General features: G+C 42.8%; 2 protein-coding genes across 5 annotated transcripts; both read left to right on the top strand.

Annotated features, from left to right (window-relative positions):
- The first annotated feature begins 930 nt into the window (after nt 1–930).
- On the top strand, nt 931–13,032 carry CUNH5orf24 (chromosome unknown C5orf24 homolog). 4 transcript variants are annotated; one of them, XM_041397640.1, is made up of 3 exons: nt 931–944; nt 8,365–8,794; nt 10,739–13,032. In XM_041397640.1, exons 1-3 carry the CDS (start codon nt 939–941, stop codon nt 10,819–10,821), a joined length of 519 nt encoding a protein of 172 aa, XP_041253574.1. In that variant the 5' UTR covers nt 931–938; the 3' UTR covers nt 10,822–13,032. The 4 variants fall into 4 exon arrangements, with proteins under 4 accessions (XP_041253574.1, XP_041253575.1, XP_041253572.1 ...); XM_041397641.1 differs by having other exon boundaries at nt 10,660–13,032; XM_041397638.1 differs by lacking the exon at nt 10,739–13,032 and having other exon boundaries at nt 8,365–9,804.
- A 2,084-nt stretch (nt 13,033–15,116) lies between these two features.
- On the top strand, nt 15,117–18,744 carry TXNDC15 (thioredoxin domain containing 15). The gene is made up of 5 exons (XM_041398022.1): nt 15,117–15,241; nt 15,327–15,697; nt 16,193–16,356; nt 16,552–16,682; nt 17,400–18,744. The coding sequence occupies exons 1-5, from the start codon at nt 15,190–15,192 to the stop codon at nt 17,594–17,596; spliced, it is 915 nt and encodes a 304-aa protein (XP_041253956.1). The 5' UTR covers nt 15,117–15,189; the 3' UTR covers nt 17,597–18,744.
- Nucleotides 18,745–18,759: the final 15 nt, after the last annotated feature.

Below are 18,759 nucleotides of genomic sequence, written 5' to 3'. Positions count from 1 at the left end.
GAACCATTTTCCATTGGCATTTCCAACAGGCGTTTGAACAGCAGAAAGATGAGCTTTGTAAATAAACTGAATCATTTGCTAAATTAAGCTAAATAAATGCTGCTTTTCCCTGCTGCTTTCTTATATTGCAAGTGAGGATTCCTGCATGCATTAGGAAGAAATGGCAAGAATACGAATCATCATCTTGGCAGGATGTTTCACAGCAATTTTCGGCCTGAAGAGCTCCAAGTATTGTAGAAATGGAATATCTTAGTGTTGGAGTACAGCAGTCTGCTCCTAAAACAACAGCAGGAGAGGAAAATATTTTTAAAAGCAGAATTAACCATTTGTGAAAGCTGCAGGTTTGTTTCCTGGTCTTTTTTGCTTTTATTATCTAAAACCTCATCTGAATAATACACAATATTTTTCAGGCTCTTCTGTGTGTCAGTCATTTAAGGACCAATGTGGTCATTCAGGCCCTGGACCAAGGGTGCTCATGAAGGGCAGGAATCTGTTATGGCCATTAACAAATGTGCATTAAAAAATACGTGGGTCACAGCCTTCCACCAAGTGGGCAAAAGGTTGGATGGTGAAATGTGCTGGGCACTTAAAATGTTTCTATGGGATCTTTCTGTAAACAGTTGAAGTTTGAATTCCTGCAGTTGCTGTTCCTGCTTGCAGGTATGAAACTGTGTTTATAGGGAAGTGCTACTGCAAGACTGAACTGTTCAGAACACGGATGGATGAAACAAAGCATTTAATGACCAGTAGTCCCACAGATGGTCCATGGCTGGACCCAGGCCCGTGTGATCTACGCTGGAAACAGCAGCTGTCCCCTCTGCAGAGTCAGCAGGGACACAGAACTCTGTAACACATCCTTTTAACAGCCCTGAAGCTGGACTACTCTGAATGGATTGCAGCGTGTGGTGGAGTGGAGGTGATGGAGTCACCGCTCCTGGATGTGTGTGAGTAAAGACTGGATGTGGCACTCAGTGCCACGGTCTGTTTGACGAGCTGGGCATAGCTTGGGCTCCGTGACTCCAGAGGCGTTTTCCAACCCAAGTGAGCCTGTGTGTATACTTTTAACACAGAAGATACCACACTGCTCTGTCCGAACGGCAGTAATGGAAGCAGCAGTAATATCTACCCGGTCCAGGAATGTGCAGAACCATGCACGGTGCCTGTGCCCTCACCCACCTCACCTCTGCCCGCCCACCCCACAAAATGGCGGCGGCCGCGCGGCCCCGACCCCCGGCGGCCCCGGCCGGGCCCAGGGCCGGGCCCGGGCCGTGCCCCCCGCGCGGGACACGGGACACGCGAGGCCGCCCCCGGCGCGATGTCCCCGGCTGCGGCCGAGGCGGAGGGAGCTGTGCCGCCCCTTTGTCCCCTCAGCCGGCCCTTGGCCGCTCCAGGTGGGGCTGGGCCCTCCTGCTCTCCAGCCTGCGGCCGGGAATTGTTCCTTCCCTTCGGCACCCTCGGCTCCGTGCGTGGGGCTGTGTGTGTGTGCCGAGCTGTTAGAGCGTATTCCCATTCGCCTGGGGCATCTGGATGTGTGTGTCCAGCCCATGGATGTGTTTCCTGACACACCTGAGTAGCGGATGCCTTCGCTCACCTGCACATGGGGTACCTGGGGAGCCTCACGGTGTCCCTTCTGTGCCTCCTTCCGTTCTGATATAACGCGTGTCAGTGCTGTGTATTCTCGTGTTCAGTTATGGATAGTTTAATGCATTCTTGTTTGTGCATAGTCCTTCTGGTGTAATTAATTAACGAATAGTTGCGCCTTACATTGTTGTGCAGTTCTCCCTGGATTAACAGTTATTTTGATCCGTGTGTTTTTTATTTGTGTAAAATGAAAGGGTAAGAGGGGCACTTTGTTGAAAGATTTCTTAAATTATGGTTTATTTCTATTTCAGTCCTCAGATGCCACAATTTCTGTTAGAATTTTGTGTGTGTGCATGTCTGTACCTGTATCGCTCATATTTTGGATGCAGCCTTAAATAAAAAAAGTCCAACATGTCTTTCCATTGGCCATTGTTGAACAAATTCAACAAGTGGACTTTGTCTTTCAGCTGTCTCACACAAGGACACTGCCGTGGCTGTGTTTGGGTGTGTGGACAGGTGTCCAGAGCCTTCTGCATGGTCCTGTCACAGCGAAGCACTGTGAAAATGCACATCAGGAAGGATCCCTCTCTTAGGCTTGAAAGTCCTTTTGTGGTAGCAGGCTAGGGAGATGAGAGGGTAGGTGAGAACACCCACTGAGATGAATGAGCACCTCTTACCTCTCGAATTGTTCGAGACTGCAGCCCTGGGGAGAAGAGGGTGGGCGAGAACACCCACGGAGATGAATAAGCATCTCCAGCTCCTCAAAGCCCTTGTTCTAGGCTATGGCAAGGGCTGCTCCTTTTTATTTGGGAATAGCCCCTTGAGGTGAATGGACAATTCACAAGCACTAATAATCCTTTCTTTATAAAGATCCACCTCTACCTGCTCCATCATTCATATGCATATTTGGATTGCCTTGAAGTTTGGTAATTGCAGAACCACAGAATAATGAGGGTGCAGTTTCACCTACTCTCCTAAGCCAGTCTGTCTGGCCTGATGGCTGCCTCCATTCTGTGCTGCTCCATCCTCGGCTCTGGGGTTTTTCTCCAACCTCCATTCCCTGTGCTGTGTTTGGGACTTGTCATGCCTGTCATCCAGATCTCTGAAGTCTCTACTAAGACCGTCTTTTTGAGATCTTGTTATTTTTTTTAAGTAACAGTACCAGGGAGTGGGGTCAGTGGCAGCCAGTGGGTAATGTGGCTTAGGCTGACCTGGCACTGTCTCTGTGCTCATGGAAATGTGGGTTTCTGTTATTCTCTTGCCCCCGTGGCTACACACTGTTGCTTTTGCTTTCTTGTTGGATTAGTTTTCACCTGGATCAGATCCCTGGTGTTGATTTGTCCTGCTCTTGCACAATAGTTAGTGTTGGCAGAAGGAGTGGGAATGTGGGAGAAGAGGAAAGGGCAAGATTGTCCTGTTCAGAAAAAGGGTGGATTCAGAGTGGCTTTTCTGTTGATTATGAAACCAAACTGTCAGTTGTGCCAGTGTGACTGGAGGTGACCAGATAATTAAATCATTAATGCCATCTTCCTTAATTTTTGTGACGCTGTTTTAAGTCTTTCAAGGTGTCCTGTTCATCATCATCAGCATCATAGATGATCTTAGTTTTGGGGTGGGAAGAAGTCAGCTGACATCCTTGCTAATGTTAGCATCTGGTGAAACTCTGCCCTTGGATCTGGCTTATTTGTTTTTTAGGGTAGAAAGCCTAACAATTACTTGTTTGCCTGGTTTTGCAGTCAAATAATGAGTGACCCCTAAAAGTTCCGTTTACTTTACACTTAGCCTAGTGGTGCTTGCCAACATCAACTCTTTGTGAGAGCAGTTGAACTTTGTCTGTAATACAAAGCTGGTGCTTAGGCTTTGGAGAGCTTTGTTTTTCCTGGGGTGTCTGAATCAAAAGACTTGAGCTCCCCGGGGGCACAGGGCCCGCAGCCAGGTTGCAGCTCTGGTGAGGAGCAGGAGGCACAGATGCTGATGGGGGAAGGCTCCCACTCTGCCTGGCACGTCTGGGGAAGGGGAGTTTGAAGGGGGTGGATGTTTCAGCTCCAAATGACTCTTCTCTTCTGTCATATAAGAAAATGACTCTGGGTTACCAGGGGAAGGACCATACTTGTAAGTTGTATTGCTTGGAGAACTCTTAATTTCTAAGAATAACCAAAATTCCAAAATTATGTTGTCTCTTGATTTGTAGCCTTACATTATCATGTAGTGACTCTAGGAAGTCACCACTGTAAAGAAATAATTTTATATTTTGGCGTTTTATGTGGTGTCAAATAGTGAGAAAATACATATTATGGACCAACTGCAGGAGGGCCTTCATAAGCACAGTGTGGAAAAGCTGGTTATCGAACTTCACAAGTAGATAAGATTTCAGTTGTAGGTTCAGGTGTTACAGTGTATGTTGTGCCACTGATAGAATTTAATACTTAGTATTTTTAAAATATTTACACTTATGTGACAACTCCAGGTAAGGTGCATCTTTGTGAAAGCAAGCAGTTACAGGGTTTTAAAAAATGGGTAAGGCCCTGCTTTAGCAAGAGTTAATGTGTAGAAAAGGAGCTAATAAAGGGGACATGTGAAAACCATTTAAATTGATAGAATTCTTAGGGAGTGATGACAGGATTTCTCATACATGCTATCCTAAGAGAGAAGAACAGAAGTGACACCATATTTCTGTTGTGGTCTTGAAAGGCAAAATGTTCCTCCTGCTGCTGTTGCTGCTCAGCCCCTGGAAAGCAAAGGAGCCCTGTGGCGCTGCCGGGCCCTGGAGCTCAGCACAGAGCGTCCTTTATGAGGGATCCTGGACAGAGCCGGGCCTGTGCGCTGCTCCGCGGCGTTCGCTGGCCACAGTGGCCTGCAGAGCGCTGCGCACAAACCATGCTTGTGGCTGCTTGTCTTGTTAAGTAGCGAGTCACATACTTTGTATGTGTTGGATGATGATGAAAATGTGCTGCTACAGCCTCCCACAGCCCCATCCATACTGTGGAAACTATTGCAAGCTCAGCAGTGAAAAACCTCAGAAAAATGAGTGGGTGTTCTATACCAACCCTCATTAAAAGCAAAATTGTCCCTGTTGGTGTGAGGAGTTTATCCTTCCTGGTATTCATAATTTGGAAAGCTGTAATATAGGTGGACTTCGAGTTTTGTGCAGTTTTGCTGTGATTCAGGTGTGTTTTAGCAGAAGGCAGAGGCACTTGCTGAGTCAGGTCTGTTCTGGCACTCACCAGGGCACAGAAGGCAGGCTGGGGTGGGTGAGAGCAGAGCAGTTGCCTGCTGCTTGTGCTGGAACTGATTATTCTGCTCGGTGCAGATAATGGGTCTCAGGTCCAGTACTCAGTATAAAATAACAACTGAGCAAGTGCCTCTTCTGGGGGGCCTTGTGAAGTTCTCTGCTTATCAAAGGTTTCACCTTGTCTACACTGGCAGCTAAATCATGCCCGTGAAGAAGGCAAGATATGATGTTTGAAAGCCAAAGATGGCATCACATCACAGCCCAAGAGGATGTTTTCATGTAATGTATTTGAGTAGCTTTGATATTACAATTTTTGTAGTGAACAGGTCATGAATGGGAATTTCCTGCAGGAGGAAAGCCTGGAGAGAGAGAGATGGGCCATAACAATACTGGGAGCCTTAGCAGCTGTGAGCTAGAGCTGTATGCTAAGCTGTATTTTAGGGATATGAGGGGGGTCATGACCATGTCCAGACATCCTCCTGTAGCAAGGCTTTGTGGGGCCCAGCTGGATTGTCCTGTTCTTCCTAGCAGTGGTGGAACTTCTGTGCTTTGTTGCATGAGAAGCTGCCTGTTTTTTACAAAGCCAGCTTATCCAGTGCCTCCTCCCTTCCCCTGCACATTTATAGATATAAGTTACCAGGCACTAAAAGATCCGTACAGAAAATCCTCCACAGTCACTTTCCATCGAATCTTGTTGAAAACAACTTAATTTTCTTGTTGCAGTGCCTCATCTTAACTGTTTGTTGATACAGAGATATTCAGCCAGCAGTTAAATCAGTTTAAAAACTGATTTAAGTAAACTGTTGCAAATATTTTTACATGTCTATTTACAGGTTTAAAATGAGAAAGTTCTATCTTATTGGAAACTTTTTGGAGGGTTTTATTCAAGAATGATTGCACACAAAGTTGTATGTGTTTAGCTATACAATTTAGCTAGAGTGTAATTTTAAAATTGGCATAGCTTTGCATTTTATACCAATTTTCTTTTATACTGTATATCTCCCTGCCAAGAAACCTGCTTCCACTCCACGGGTAGACTCTCTACATTCTTTTATTCCCTACTGTAATGTGAATGAAGGAAAATTATGCTGGAGATTCCATGGTAGGGTAATTAAGCTTGATTACAGATTTCCTTTTAAAAACTTTCAAAAAAAGTCTTAAATCAAAGAAGATAAAAGAGGAACCTTGGCTACTACTTGAAATTTGCATGGTTTGTTGAAAAATGATGCAGAGAGGGGGGAAATGCATTAAAAAATCCTATTGGCAGTCTTCCACTGAGATTGGGGGTTTTGTTAAGCTTCTTCTAGAAAGAAATTTTAAACAGTTACTGATTTGTACTGTCTCTCTTCATTCATCCATTCCAGTGATGCTGGTTGTTGCCAGATGGAAGGTAAAGTATCATCAGCCAGGGCTTGTGTGTGAAGTCAGCGTTTGTCAGTGGTATTGCAGTAGACACAAAGCACATGCATATGGTGATGAAGCTCCAGCATTCATCAGCTACAGCAGGATATATTCACTGTCTAGGAGTGCTTATGATGGTTCTCCCCCAGAAAGATGGATGGAAAAATCCCCTCAAGTGTAATGAGGAGAAGAAGCAGAGAGTAAGAATGTAACACAGGAGCGCGAGTGTGAGCCTGGTTGGTCTCATGAGAAATACCAGCAGCCCCTGCTTTTATTCAGTGCCTTCTCCCAGCTCTGGTGTGTTCCTCGTGTTCCTTGGATACTGGGCAGCTCAGCTGATCCTTCTTTGTGGCAGTTGAACTTGGAGCAGTTTTTTGGGGCCAAAGCCAGTATTCCTGTGTTTAAAATGAGTACTGAGACAAGAATGCTGCTCGCCCCTCCAAGTGTTTCTAGTGGATCAACAAACAGCTGAACAGCCTTTCAGAGCTGCTGGGCTTCACACTGTCCACAGCAAAAGGACATTATAGAACCCTCGTGTTTGCAGTTACATATAATGAAAAATCTCAGGTATTTTTTGTGATAATTGCAGGCAGTTTTCTAGTGGGGTTAAATAAAGGAAACGGTTTTTTGACTGCTAATTGTAGAAAACCCTAAGCTTCCTTCTGTATTGCTGCTTGGAAAAGTCTGTCTGGTCTCTTGACCTGAGCTTATTTCCTTTGTCCTTTGCTAAGTGCAGGCTTGCAAACTATTCTTAGTTGTTTTGCTTGGACGTTAACAGCTGCAATAACAGTGGTTTCACTTTTGTTCTATTGTACCCCATGCAATGCACCAGGATTGTAGCTCTTGGATTATCTCTGCTAGAACATCTAATATTTAAACTGTATTGCTATCATAATTTCACAATTTGACATAAACCCATATTCATATATTTGCACAAGAGTAATGCACACTGTAATGTGCATTTGACAAGCCAGGGTAGATTGAGTGTTCCAACAGGGAATGTATCCTTTGTAATCAGGAGAAAAGAGCACGGGGATTTACTCCGGGGTAAATAGACTGTGCTGTGTGCTTTCTCTCTGGCTGGCAGGAAACATTTGTAACTGCCAAATAAATTCAGTAATCAATGGTAGAGTTTAAATTATGTTGCTGTAGGTGATATTCCAGAGCTATTGTAGGGAAAAGATAATAAATTTTCCAGACCTTATCTACTTGTGAAATTTAAGAAGACATTTTTGGTGTCTTAAGTGTGGCTGTAAGACACAGAAATACTCCGAAGGGCCAGATATTTATTGGCTTAATACTGAGTTCAGCATGGCTAAATATTACTATCTTAGACTTTGAGTATTTGCAGCCTGCTTAAGTTGTAGAACCAGTGTAGTTGAATGGGAGATGTAATTGCTTTATTTCCCAGGGTTGTTGGCAATGCCAACCATATCAAAATATCTCAGTGCTGGCATTGCTAGCAGCTTGAACGTGCTCTCCTAACTAGGACAGCAGTGGCATTTCTGCAATCCAGCATCTTGTACTTTGTTACAAATTCATTTCATCCCTCTGCTTTCCCAACTATGGCACCATTGTATTGCCAAATGACTTCTGTGTTTCTTTCTTTGACATTAATTGTGACATGAAATAAGAAAACTGATTTGCACTTTATTCTTTTGCTGCAGTTAAGCAAACAAAAAAAATTTTTAGGATCCTGTGTCTACTATACCAAGACAGTTATATCTTTCTTTGGCTTACAGCTGAGTCACATATTAATCTTAAAGCTAGAACAACTAAAATTTAGATGATACTTGGTTAGAAAGGTTTTGGAATCATAGATCAGCCAATATTGTAGGTCTTGATTTCTGAAATGGTGTTGTTCAGTTTTTTGACTTACTTTGTCCCTAATTATACCTATGTGAATAATAAGTGGTTTAAACTCTCCTTTTTAAAACTATGTGTAAAGGTTACTGTGCAGAACCACAAGTGAAGGCTTAATAAAACTGATTTCAAAAGTAATTTACTGACATCAATGCTGTTTACTAAAAATAGACAAAGTAGTTTGGACTAATTTATGAAACAGAGGTAACTTTTGAAAGATTCTCTTTTGTGGAACGCTGCAGTATATGATATATTGATACATACTTCCCTCTCCTGTTTTTTGGTAGAAAATGATGCACCCTGTTGCCAGCAGTAATCCAGCTTTCTGTGGGACCGGCAAGAGCTCTTGCCTGAACGAAGACAATGTGAGGGCCGCGGATCAGTTTGACCTCTACGCCACGCAGCAGAGCAAGTACAGCCATGCAGTCAGCCACAAACCCATTGCCTGCCAGAGACAAGATGCCTTGAACGACCCCCACTTGCAGACCACAAGTGGCAGGAATATAGAGACAAAAGATGAACTAAAGAAAAAGAAAAACCTCAACCGCTCCGGGAAACGCGGAAGGCCGTCAGGGACCACGAAATCAGCAGGGTACCGAACCAGCACAGGTCGACCCCTGGGGACCACCAAAGCAGCTGGATTTAAGACAAGTCCAGGCAGACCCTTGGGTACAACTAAAGCAGCAGGATACAAAGTCAGCCCAGGCAGACCTCCAGGTAGCATTAAAGCTCTATCACGGCTTGCAAATCTAAATTATACTTGTGGCAGTGCAGCTTTTCCTTACCCTATGGTGCATAACAGAGGAGTCCATGCTGCTGCTGAAACTAGCAGCAAAATCAAACAGCCTAATGAATGAAGGGAGGGAATGAGTAACTCCTTACTAATCTGCTTTATGCTGATTTTGGGCATGTTTCTTGAGTTTTCTTGTAATGTTTGCTTAAGTCTGAGCTTCTAGATTTTATTCCAATAATGCCATAACCTACGGGTGCAATTAATAACTTTCACAGAATGTTGGGAAGGCTTTGGTTTAAAGAGGCTTCTGTTGATTTAAAATCATAATTTATAAGGAAGTCTGAAATGATACATTATGCCTTGGTGTCAATACTTAAGTAATGTCCATGTTCCTAGTTTTAAGTTCAGTTTCTCATAAACCTAGATGTGTGGTTATGCATTAAATAATTGAAATAAGGAGGACAGAAATTGGCTGGCTGATGGTTCATGATGTGGCCTGTCCCACAATAAGCAACTTAGCCAGTTCTTATTTGGTAAGAAAAATTGATAATGTGGCAAGCCACATTTTCCACTTCTGCAGGACCTTCTACAGACCTCAGATAGACTTAGAATAGACTTAAAAACTTATACAAAAAAAAAAAACAACCCAACCTTTTTTTCTAAAGTGATTTCCAGTGACTTTTATTTCTGGAGTTGTATCATTAAGTGAATTTCAAGTCATGCTCCAAAAACATTTTGGAAGATATTAAAGAAACCTGAGCATTTGTACAGTGTGTTCCAGCTTCACAGCGCCTTACAAAGTTACTTTGCCATTAGGTGAGAGCTGTTCTTTTCGTTACACTGTTACAGGATTCTGCTAGGTAACTTTGAAATGCCTAGTAATATATATACCAAACCACAAATAATTCTTTGGAATTTGAAATATTTTATAAGAAATCAAGTACTGTTCATTCTAGTTAGGCACTTGATTAATATTAAACAGTATGTTCTTAAATCTGTAAATAGCTATTTACGCTGGCTTTTGCCTTTCAAATCTGTGCTTAGATGGCGACAGTTTAATAGCTTTTAAAGTAATAACCAATAATGTTTACAAATTAAACTTTTTAAATAGACACTGTTGCCAAATTTTTAGACTCAGTTTTGCCAGATATTCCTGGAAATAGTTATTTCATTGTTAGATGTTTGTACTATATTTAAGTTATGGAAGCTTATCTATCTACCAAAGGACACCATTTTCATGATTTATAAAAGCAAACTGTATAGCTGATGCAAACAGGATGCAGTTTACTGCTCTGCTAGATCCCAGATATAGAGCAATTCATCTATGCATGCATGCCAGAAAAAAATGTTGTTGGTTAACTATAAATACCTTTCTTGACTCAAACTAAAACCTCCCCTCCTCCCAAAAGAAATGTTCAATTTTTCAACTGGGTGTGTGTAATTTTTTTTTTAAGTGTGGGAGAATGTGTGAGTGTGCAAAATCCTTTCATCCAGACTTCAAAAGAAAAAAATAATCAGTCCTCAGTGTTACATATTGTTTGTTCTAAATTAATTTTCTTTTTTCTTTTTTTTTTTTTAATCTGGAAGAAAGTTTACGTTTAAGTTGTTTCACATATAGAATGACTTTATGATAAATTCGTAGCTTGAAATACCTGGGGAGGGGGAATATGTAGAGTTTGCAGATTTGGGGGAGAATAAAATTTGGGTTGAGCTTGTGCTGAATGGGTAATGATGGTCATTTTTGCTAACATAAATGCTATTCTGGCCTGCTGTCATTTTGACTAGACCTCTTGATTTCAGTGATGACAAGTTAAGAAACAGATGTCATGTTTCATACCTTTTTTATCAGGAAAAAAGCAGCAAGCCTTCAGGTGTTCCAGTGATGCCTAACACATATTGAGCTGGACTTTTGCTGTACTTTACAATAGGTGTGTTGAATTGTTTTGGGGGAACTGTGTATGGACTGGCAACTAAGACAATGAACCTCAACTTGTACTGGATGGCTCCTTAGTCGATAGATGAACTAATGGCAGCTAAATTGCTACTAAGGAATAGTTTCTTCATGCTGAAGCTCTGAAATCCAGTTGTACGTTCTGTTCCTCAACAAACTCGCAAGTCTGAAATTTAGCAGTCTCTCTCAGAAGATGTAACTTCTGACACATGCAAAATGCTAATGTGAGTTCATTCACCCTCAGGATCTGTGTTGTATTGGCTGTTTTTAATCAGATAATTTTTCAACAAAAGACTGCTTTAAGTTCTTTCCTGAACTCAGCTGGGCAAGCAGTCCTCTTCAGCTGAATGTGTAACTGCAGGAGTGTCACACCTCGCTGGCAAGGAACGTGTTGCATGTCACCACTGTACCTTGGGGAAACTCCACTCCTTACCTCCTCCTGTTGATCCTGTTTGCTCCTGTCTGCTCCTCACTTGTGCATCCACTCAATGGTGCTGTGCTGTGTGTCAGGAGATAATGCAGATAATGTATTGCTGTTCTGCTAGTATAATTTGTATTCAAGTATGCTGATGAAATAATGAAATCACCTAAGCAATTTCTGTTCATTACAGTGTTTATTAATTATATCAGATGAAATATAATCCCAGTAAAAACTAATTAATGTTGTCAGTTGTGAAATGATGAGCATCAAATAGAAAAGTGTTCAGAGAGCCCACAGTGTGCTGCTTGGCGCTCTGGATGTAGGAAGGAGATCAGAAGTGCACTGCTGGTGTTTCCTAATTCTGCTTTATTTTACATCTGACTAGAGCTTACTGGTGCCATGCAGTGAAGGGAAAAAAAAAAAGAGGAGATTCAAAGTGACTAGAAATGGAATTTTCAAATACTTCTGTTCTTCCTATGTATACTCTGCAGAATACATTGTGCTTTTTTCAACACTTTTTTTTCATGAGAAACACTGAAACAGCATGTTAATGCCTAAACTTTATTAATACCAATGGGAAAACTGGCATTTTCCCCCCATAGTATGAAAACATTACTTGTATGGTAAATTGCTTATTTTATATTATATATCATAATTCAGCTATTCATAAGCTAGGATCACTGTTGTGTGTTAACACTGTTCAGAAAACCGACATGTCAAGTTTAGGTTTTAATAATTTCTTTTAATTATCAAGTTTCTAATGTCTTATTTATACATAAATGAAATGTATTAGCTTGCTATTATTCCTTAATTATGCTATAAAGTTCACTGTTTAAGATACATATAGTAACTACTATTCATTTTCTTGACTAAATTTACTTAAACTTTAAAACCAAATAATTTTGCTACTATAAAGTCTTGCACTGGACAGATTCAAGATGCTAGCACCATATTTTGGCAGAAAAAAAAATCAGATACCATCAGAAGCAGCTGACTTTGGTATCAAAGGTGGTATTTTTAAAATCAGCACTTAGCTTTGTCATGAAAGCAATGTTCTTTATATCTTGGATTTAGTTTAAAGTAATCAAATAACTAGAGCCATTAAAGATCTCTCTTCTGAATGAATATGTTTTCATTTTGTCTGAAGGATCTTAATGTTCAGTCAGGACAAAACCAAGCCTTGTCAGTGAAAAGTGATGTATCTGTGAAGAGAATTACCTGGAACTACAATACACCGAGTAATTCAGATGAGAATTTAACTCCCTTCCCCATTTTGAAGAGCTTTAAAAGGCAGAGCAATGTGAAGTCATTTGTGCAATGGTTTCATTAGCTGTGGCTCTGCTGTTCTTTGTTATATGTATAATAATGTTTCATGCTCCCCTTAGAGTTGACAGTTAAAACAGCTGATAACAATCATAAATACTTGGAACTGCAAACTTCATTTCTGATTACAAAAAGTTTATTCTTCTCTATTTTAATGCATATATTTTAACACCGCTAAATATATTTATGACTTTAGTAGAAACTAGACCTTTCTTCTTGTGACTTTTCTTTGAAATAGAAGAATCTGTATTCTGAAATTTGAACCACTTTCTGTTCCTTCAATCTTGCATCATTTGCTTTTCCACAGGTTTACTTTGGGGGTAACAGTAATCTGTTCAATAACTAGTATCAGCACCCTGTCCTCTGCTGTAAAAAGCCTGATTAGATACTGTGTATGTTTTTATGTCCATGAACTTGAGCTACTCGTGTGCAATTATGTGTATGGGAATGGAGTAGTGTTCATGATCTGTATTTACATCATCATATGGATGTATATTTATTAATAAAGTTAATACTTTAAAACCTAACTTTTTCCCTGTTTATTTTTTTAATACCTTGTAAATTCTGCCTGAAGATGCCAGTTGACAGCATCACCTACTTGTTACAGGCGTGTTACATTCATATATTTGCATTAAGACAAAAAGAGTGTGCGTTGCAAGGTGTCAGGAGATAGAGGAACGTTGCTTATTTTTTAATGAATTGAAAACAGTGTGACAGTAACTTAATTGTACTTGTCCTTTCGCTGAAAGTGGAGAAAAGGGGAGGAAAGGAGCTAAACCCTGTATGGATAAATAGTCAGCTGCTAACTTTTCCCTCTGTTGCACATGGAAATCAAATTGAAAGTACTCATGAATAAAATTTTCATGGAATGGTGATAATATTTAATTATTCTGTGATGTATAAGACATATTTATCCCTGTATTCCAGGGATATTTGTGCTATGGCAGGAAGGAGATTATGTTAGGATTAAATTCACAGTAAGAAATTGTTTTCAAGTTGAAAATGCTGTTTTGATTGAAACATAAGGAGAAGGGGGAATGAGGCAGCTTGTTCTTTGCTAGTCTGCACCAGTTTGGATTCCCTTTGTGCTTTTGCTTTCAGGCTTGCTCCGTTATCAGCTGATCTAATTAAATGTTTTCCCTCTATGTGCAAACCTCATGTTTTCTATTTTTAGACTATTATGTCCTCATTATTAGTGCTTATGCAAATTGGACTTTGAAAGAAAAATCTTCAAGTGAGAAAATGTATGCTGTAAGGAATGACACAGTTGGAGAAGTGCACCTGAGTAAAAACAAAGCTAAAAATGCAGTTTCTGTAATAAATGACCTGCATCTTCATTTATACACATGTACTTGATATTTCCTTTTCCCGTGTGCATGGTTCACACTCCCCTCAGTCACGACTATCAGTTTTTGACAGATGCAGAGTTTTGGTAAAATCTCGTTGTGCGCTGCTGACAGTTTTAAACACGTGTGTTAAAAAAGATAGCAGCGGTTGAAGTAATGTGTTTATTTTCAAAATGTCCCAAATAGTCTTGAGATTTCACTATTAAACTGAAATAAAGGAAAAACTAATTCTGCAAAAGGAAAAATACAATTCCCTAAAAAGGAATATGGGAGTATTTATCTTGCCTTTCTGCTTGGGAGCTTTGGTTGAGAAGCTGCTAGACAAGAACTCTTCTTTTCAGTTTTAAAAAGACGCCTTTAGTTTGCCGTGTTTTGCCCGTACCCCAGCCTGCTGTAGGTTGAGGCACCGTTTGTGTGCAGGCGCCTCCCAGCCGGGAGAGGATGGGAGCGGGCAAATCCCTCGCCAGGCAGCTGCGGCTGTGGGGAATTGCTGGGGCTGCGACACGCTTGTACCAGAGCAGGATGGGATGAATTCCAGGCACTCGCTGCTCAGTCACAGCAGCCTGCCGAAGCCATGGGATGGCACTTGCCTCGTTGCAAGAATTTCCGACCAGAGGTAATTTAAATCAACGGTGAAATGCCTGCAGCAGCATCAGCAGCCCGACAGCCGGCCCGGGCAGCGGCTCCGGTCACCGTGCGGGCTCAGCCCGCAGGGCGGGCTCACAGAATCGTGGGATGGCTTGGGTTGGAAGGGTCCTTAAAGAACATCTTGTTCCACACCCCTGCCATGGACAGGGATGCCTTGCACTAAGCCAGGTTGCTCCAAGTGTCCACCCCGGCCTTGGACACTTCCAGGGATGACGGGGCAACCACAGCTGCTCTGGGCAACCTGGGCCAGGGGCGCACCATGCTCACAGTAAATTTTTTCAGAAAATAATTTTGGTAAAGAATTTTTTCCTAATATCTAAATAATTCTTCATTGTCCTGTCACAACATGCGCTTGTAAATAGTGTCTTGTCCCATCCTTCCTGTAAATTCCCTTCAGGTACTGGGAGGCCGTAATTAGGTCACCCGAAGCCTTCTCTTTTCCAGGCCGAACACTCCCAATTCGGGGTTCGGCAGGGCCGCGGGCAAACTCGGTTAAACACACCCGCTTTGTACCAACACGAGCAGGGTTCAGCCCCACTCCGCTGCCCCACCACCACCCTCGCGCCCTGAGGGCTCTTCCCGCGGAAATACGAGCGGCGGCGGAACTGGAAGTGTCCCGGGGATCCGGCGGAAGCGGTCGTTGTCCGGGGAGACGCGGCGGCGGCCGCCGGGCCGGGGCTGTGGGTGAGGATGTGGCGGCTGCTGCTGGCGCTGGCCTGGCTCGGTGCGAGCCTTCCCGCAGGTGCGGCCGGGGGGCTCCGGGTGCGCGGTGGCGGGGCGGGCGGGGCGCGGCGCTGACACCTCCCTCCGTGCCTCTGTCCCCGCAGGAGCGGCGGCGGAGCGGAGCGCGGGCGGCCCCGAGCCGGTGCGGTATCGCACGGCCGAGATGGCGGACGCGATGCTGGGCAGCGCGGCCCTGGCCGAGCAGCCCGTGCTGCTGTCGGCGGTGCCGGCCGAGGCGAGCGGCGGCCCGGCGGGGGCTTGCGACGGGGCGGCGGCGGGCGATGCATGCGGGCCGGCGGGGAGCGGCCCCGCGGCCGCCCAGGCCCGGGAGCGGCCCGTGCTGGAGCCCGTGCTGCCCGCGCCCGCTGAGGAGCAGAACGGCACCGACAGCGCCAAGGCTCCCAAGGTGAACTGCGAGGAGAGGAACACGACGGGCATCGAGCGCTTCACGCTGCAGATCCTGAACGTGTCCCAGGTACGCGGGCTCGCTGCCCGCTGTTGGTGTGAACGCGTGAGGCTGCCCCGTCAGCCTGCCGCTTTCAGTGCGTGGCTTAGTGAATTTCCCTGTCTAATGAAGAAAACAGGTGACTGAGCAAGGAGGCTTTTTGGGCCATTCTGAGTAGGGAAAAAAATGGAGTTAGGGCTCGCTTCATGTGCCTGAATGTGTTATCTCTGTGCCTGGAGGGTGCTGCCAAGCTTTCTGCTCTGTGGACTGGTGTTTGTCTTGAAAATCGTTAATGGCAATTAGTGCCAGCTCTTTTCTTGTAATGGTTATGTGTATGTATATTTTTAAGTAATACACTTTTAAAATTACCTTTAAAAAAGGTTATATACAATTCTCCACCTGTTTTAAAAGGTGTGGCTGCTTGATCAGTATTGCCACATATCTAATAGATTGCTGAATGCTGCATCCCTACACAGGATGTTAAATACTAAATATGTCCATGTTTGTTCTCATGCTTTCTCCAAGGACCTGATGGAGTTCCTGAACCCAAACAGCAGTGACTGTACATTGGTCCTGTTCTACACACCGTGGTGCCGCTTTTCTGCCAGCCTGGCACCTCATTTTAACTCTTTGCCCCGAGCTTTTCCAACTCTTCGCTTCCTGGCACTGGATGCATCCCAGCACAGCAGGTAACTCACACTCCCTGTGCTCTAGCTGCAGTTCATTTCTGTTAGCTTTGAGTTCTAAAAACAGGAGTGACTTTTTTTTCTACATAAACTGACAATTTTGTTTAGTGAAACTGACACTTTTGGTAATGGGACTGTCTTTATTTCTTCCTCCAGAAGATTTCATTTCCTTCATGCTTTGTTTTTTTCTTTTTGCAGTTTATCAACTAGATTTGGAACTGTGGCTGTACCAAATATCCTCCTTTTCCAAGGTGCTAAACCTATGGCTAGATTTAATCATACAGACAGAACGCTGGAAACCCTGAAAGACTTCATCTTTAATCAGACAGGTGTGTAAATCAGGCCTGGTGTGCCAGGGAAGAACAGCCTGGCTTTAAGGTCCAAATTGGGCTTTCCTGTCCCTGTGCGTGTTCTTTAAAATGAATGTCATAAAGACCCTGTGAAGACTCAGCAGAGGTTCACTTAATCAGTTGTTGCTGTGAGCTGGATTTCAGCCTGTGCTGAGAGCAGAAATTCAGCTCCTTGGGCTGCTGTCACAGAGCAGGGGGAACAGTGGGGTTTAGCTAGAGAGGTTGCCAGAAGGATGGAGCATATCTTCCTGCCCAAAGATTTAACTGAGAATGAAATAAATTAAACTCTCTTTGCCACCCAGCTAGCTCTCTTCTAATCCACACTGAAGTGCTGTCTGCATTTCCAGAAACGCACAAAAAATTATATTCCTGAAACACCCTAAATTAAATTTCCATGCTCTGAAAAACTCTCACAACTTATCCAAGGCTGTGCTGTGGGAGGACAGAACAAGCCTTCTCCTGTTATGCAAATACACATAAAAATCACTGAGTTTTTATATCAGTAAGTCATATCCTGGGTTTATGTTAATGTACAAGGGCTATCTCACCAAAATTCTAAGTCTACCTGTGTTTGAGCCTTAGTCTGAGAGCAGGAACAAAGCTCCACATAAACTAAAAAGCTCCAGAAAGCTCCAGAGAGCTACAGCCTCTCTGTATTTAGCGATTACAATGTTGACCAAGTACTTTGTTTTTTAGGGATAGAAGCTAGAAGCGACGTGGCTGTGACAGAGGAAGACTGGGAAGGGCCCCTGCCAAGTGTCCTGACGAAGGGCATAGACTGGCTGCTCCTGTTCTCTGTGCTCTTCCTGGCTGGCTTTGTCATGTACGCCACCATTCGCACCGACAGCATCCGGTGGCTCATCCCGGGACAAGAGCACGAGCACCAGGAATAACCTCAGATGTTCAAACAGGGACAACATTTTGCACTTACTGGTAAAGTGGGAATTTCTATGGACTAGAAGTACCTAAGAATGAACTGTTGAATTTGTTGGTTGTAATTTATAATAATGACTAAAAATTGGCTTTATTTATGAAGTGCTGAATCTGTGACAAGCAGATTTGTGGTGATTCCAGTGGTAAGTGAACAAGTATGAAAAAACATGAACTAAAGTATTTATTAAGCTGCTCTGATTGACTGCTTTTTAATGGACTTTGATGTAATTAGGGTTACAGTTCTAATTTGTAGATCAGGGAAGATTTTTACATCATATTGGTCTGCGTGTGGCACTGCAAGGCAAATACTGATGAAGGGAGGTGTTGGTACATTAGTTTGACTGTCCATAAAATGAACTATGAAGATGTTTTAAATGATTTTTCACTCCCATGGAGGTGACTGTTCCCACCTCGGCACTGGGGTTCAGTGCTGGTTTTCTCATTGACTTTGCTCTGAGTTTTGACTTAGTAACAGTTCTTTATGAGATTTAGAGTCACTTCCCAAGCTCACCTCACTATTTCTGTGAGTGTATACAACTTACTTACCACATCCAACTTCCTGTTGGATGAAATTGTGTTAATTGTCCTTTAAAAAAATAAATAAATCAGGTTTTTAGTGTAACCTTTTAAGTCCCTTTCTTTCAGAAGTAAAAACATGCAATTTCTGAACTACAGCTCACCTGCCTAAATTAGCAAGACCAGTCTTGATGTTTATTTAAATTTCTAGTACCAGTTCCACACTTGGGGCTACATAAAGAATTTATGGGGTTTTTTAGTTATGATTAGTATGGAGGGCTTTGGATAAGGTATGGACTGGTATGTTGTGTGGGGTTTGGATTATGTGATTGCATAAAATTGATCATGGTGGAGGCTTGCCAAAGTATCCTAATAGGTTGGTTTAGAGAGCAAATTAAACTAACATAAAACAAAGACAGTCTTAAGACTTATTGTTTGACAGACAGCTCAGATCCCTGCAATGTAATTCTTCATGAAATTCTCTGCTGGCTCTATCTTTTTTCAAAAAGGAAGCTGCACTGGTAAAAGTTCGGTGTTACTGAAGATAAAACTGGGATGGATGTTATTAATAAAGATTGTGAACGATAAATCGAAGCATTCTTGCCTT

This window comes from Onychostruthus taczanowskii, unplaced genomic scaffold (assembly GCF_017590055.1).
Source record: "Onychostruthus taczanowskii isolate IOZ18803 unplaced genomic scaffold, ASM1759005v1 scaffold14, whole genome shotgun sequence".
In the NCBI taxonomy this organism is placed as follows: Eukaryota; Metazoa; Chordata; class Aves; order Passeriformes; family Passeridae; genus Onychostruthus; species Onychostruthus taczanowskii.
The sequence above is the reverse complement of the archived record's forward strand: the minus strand, read 5'-3'. Positions and strand labels throughout refer to the sequence as shown.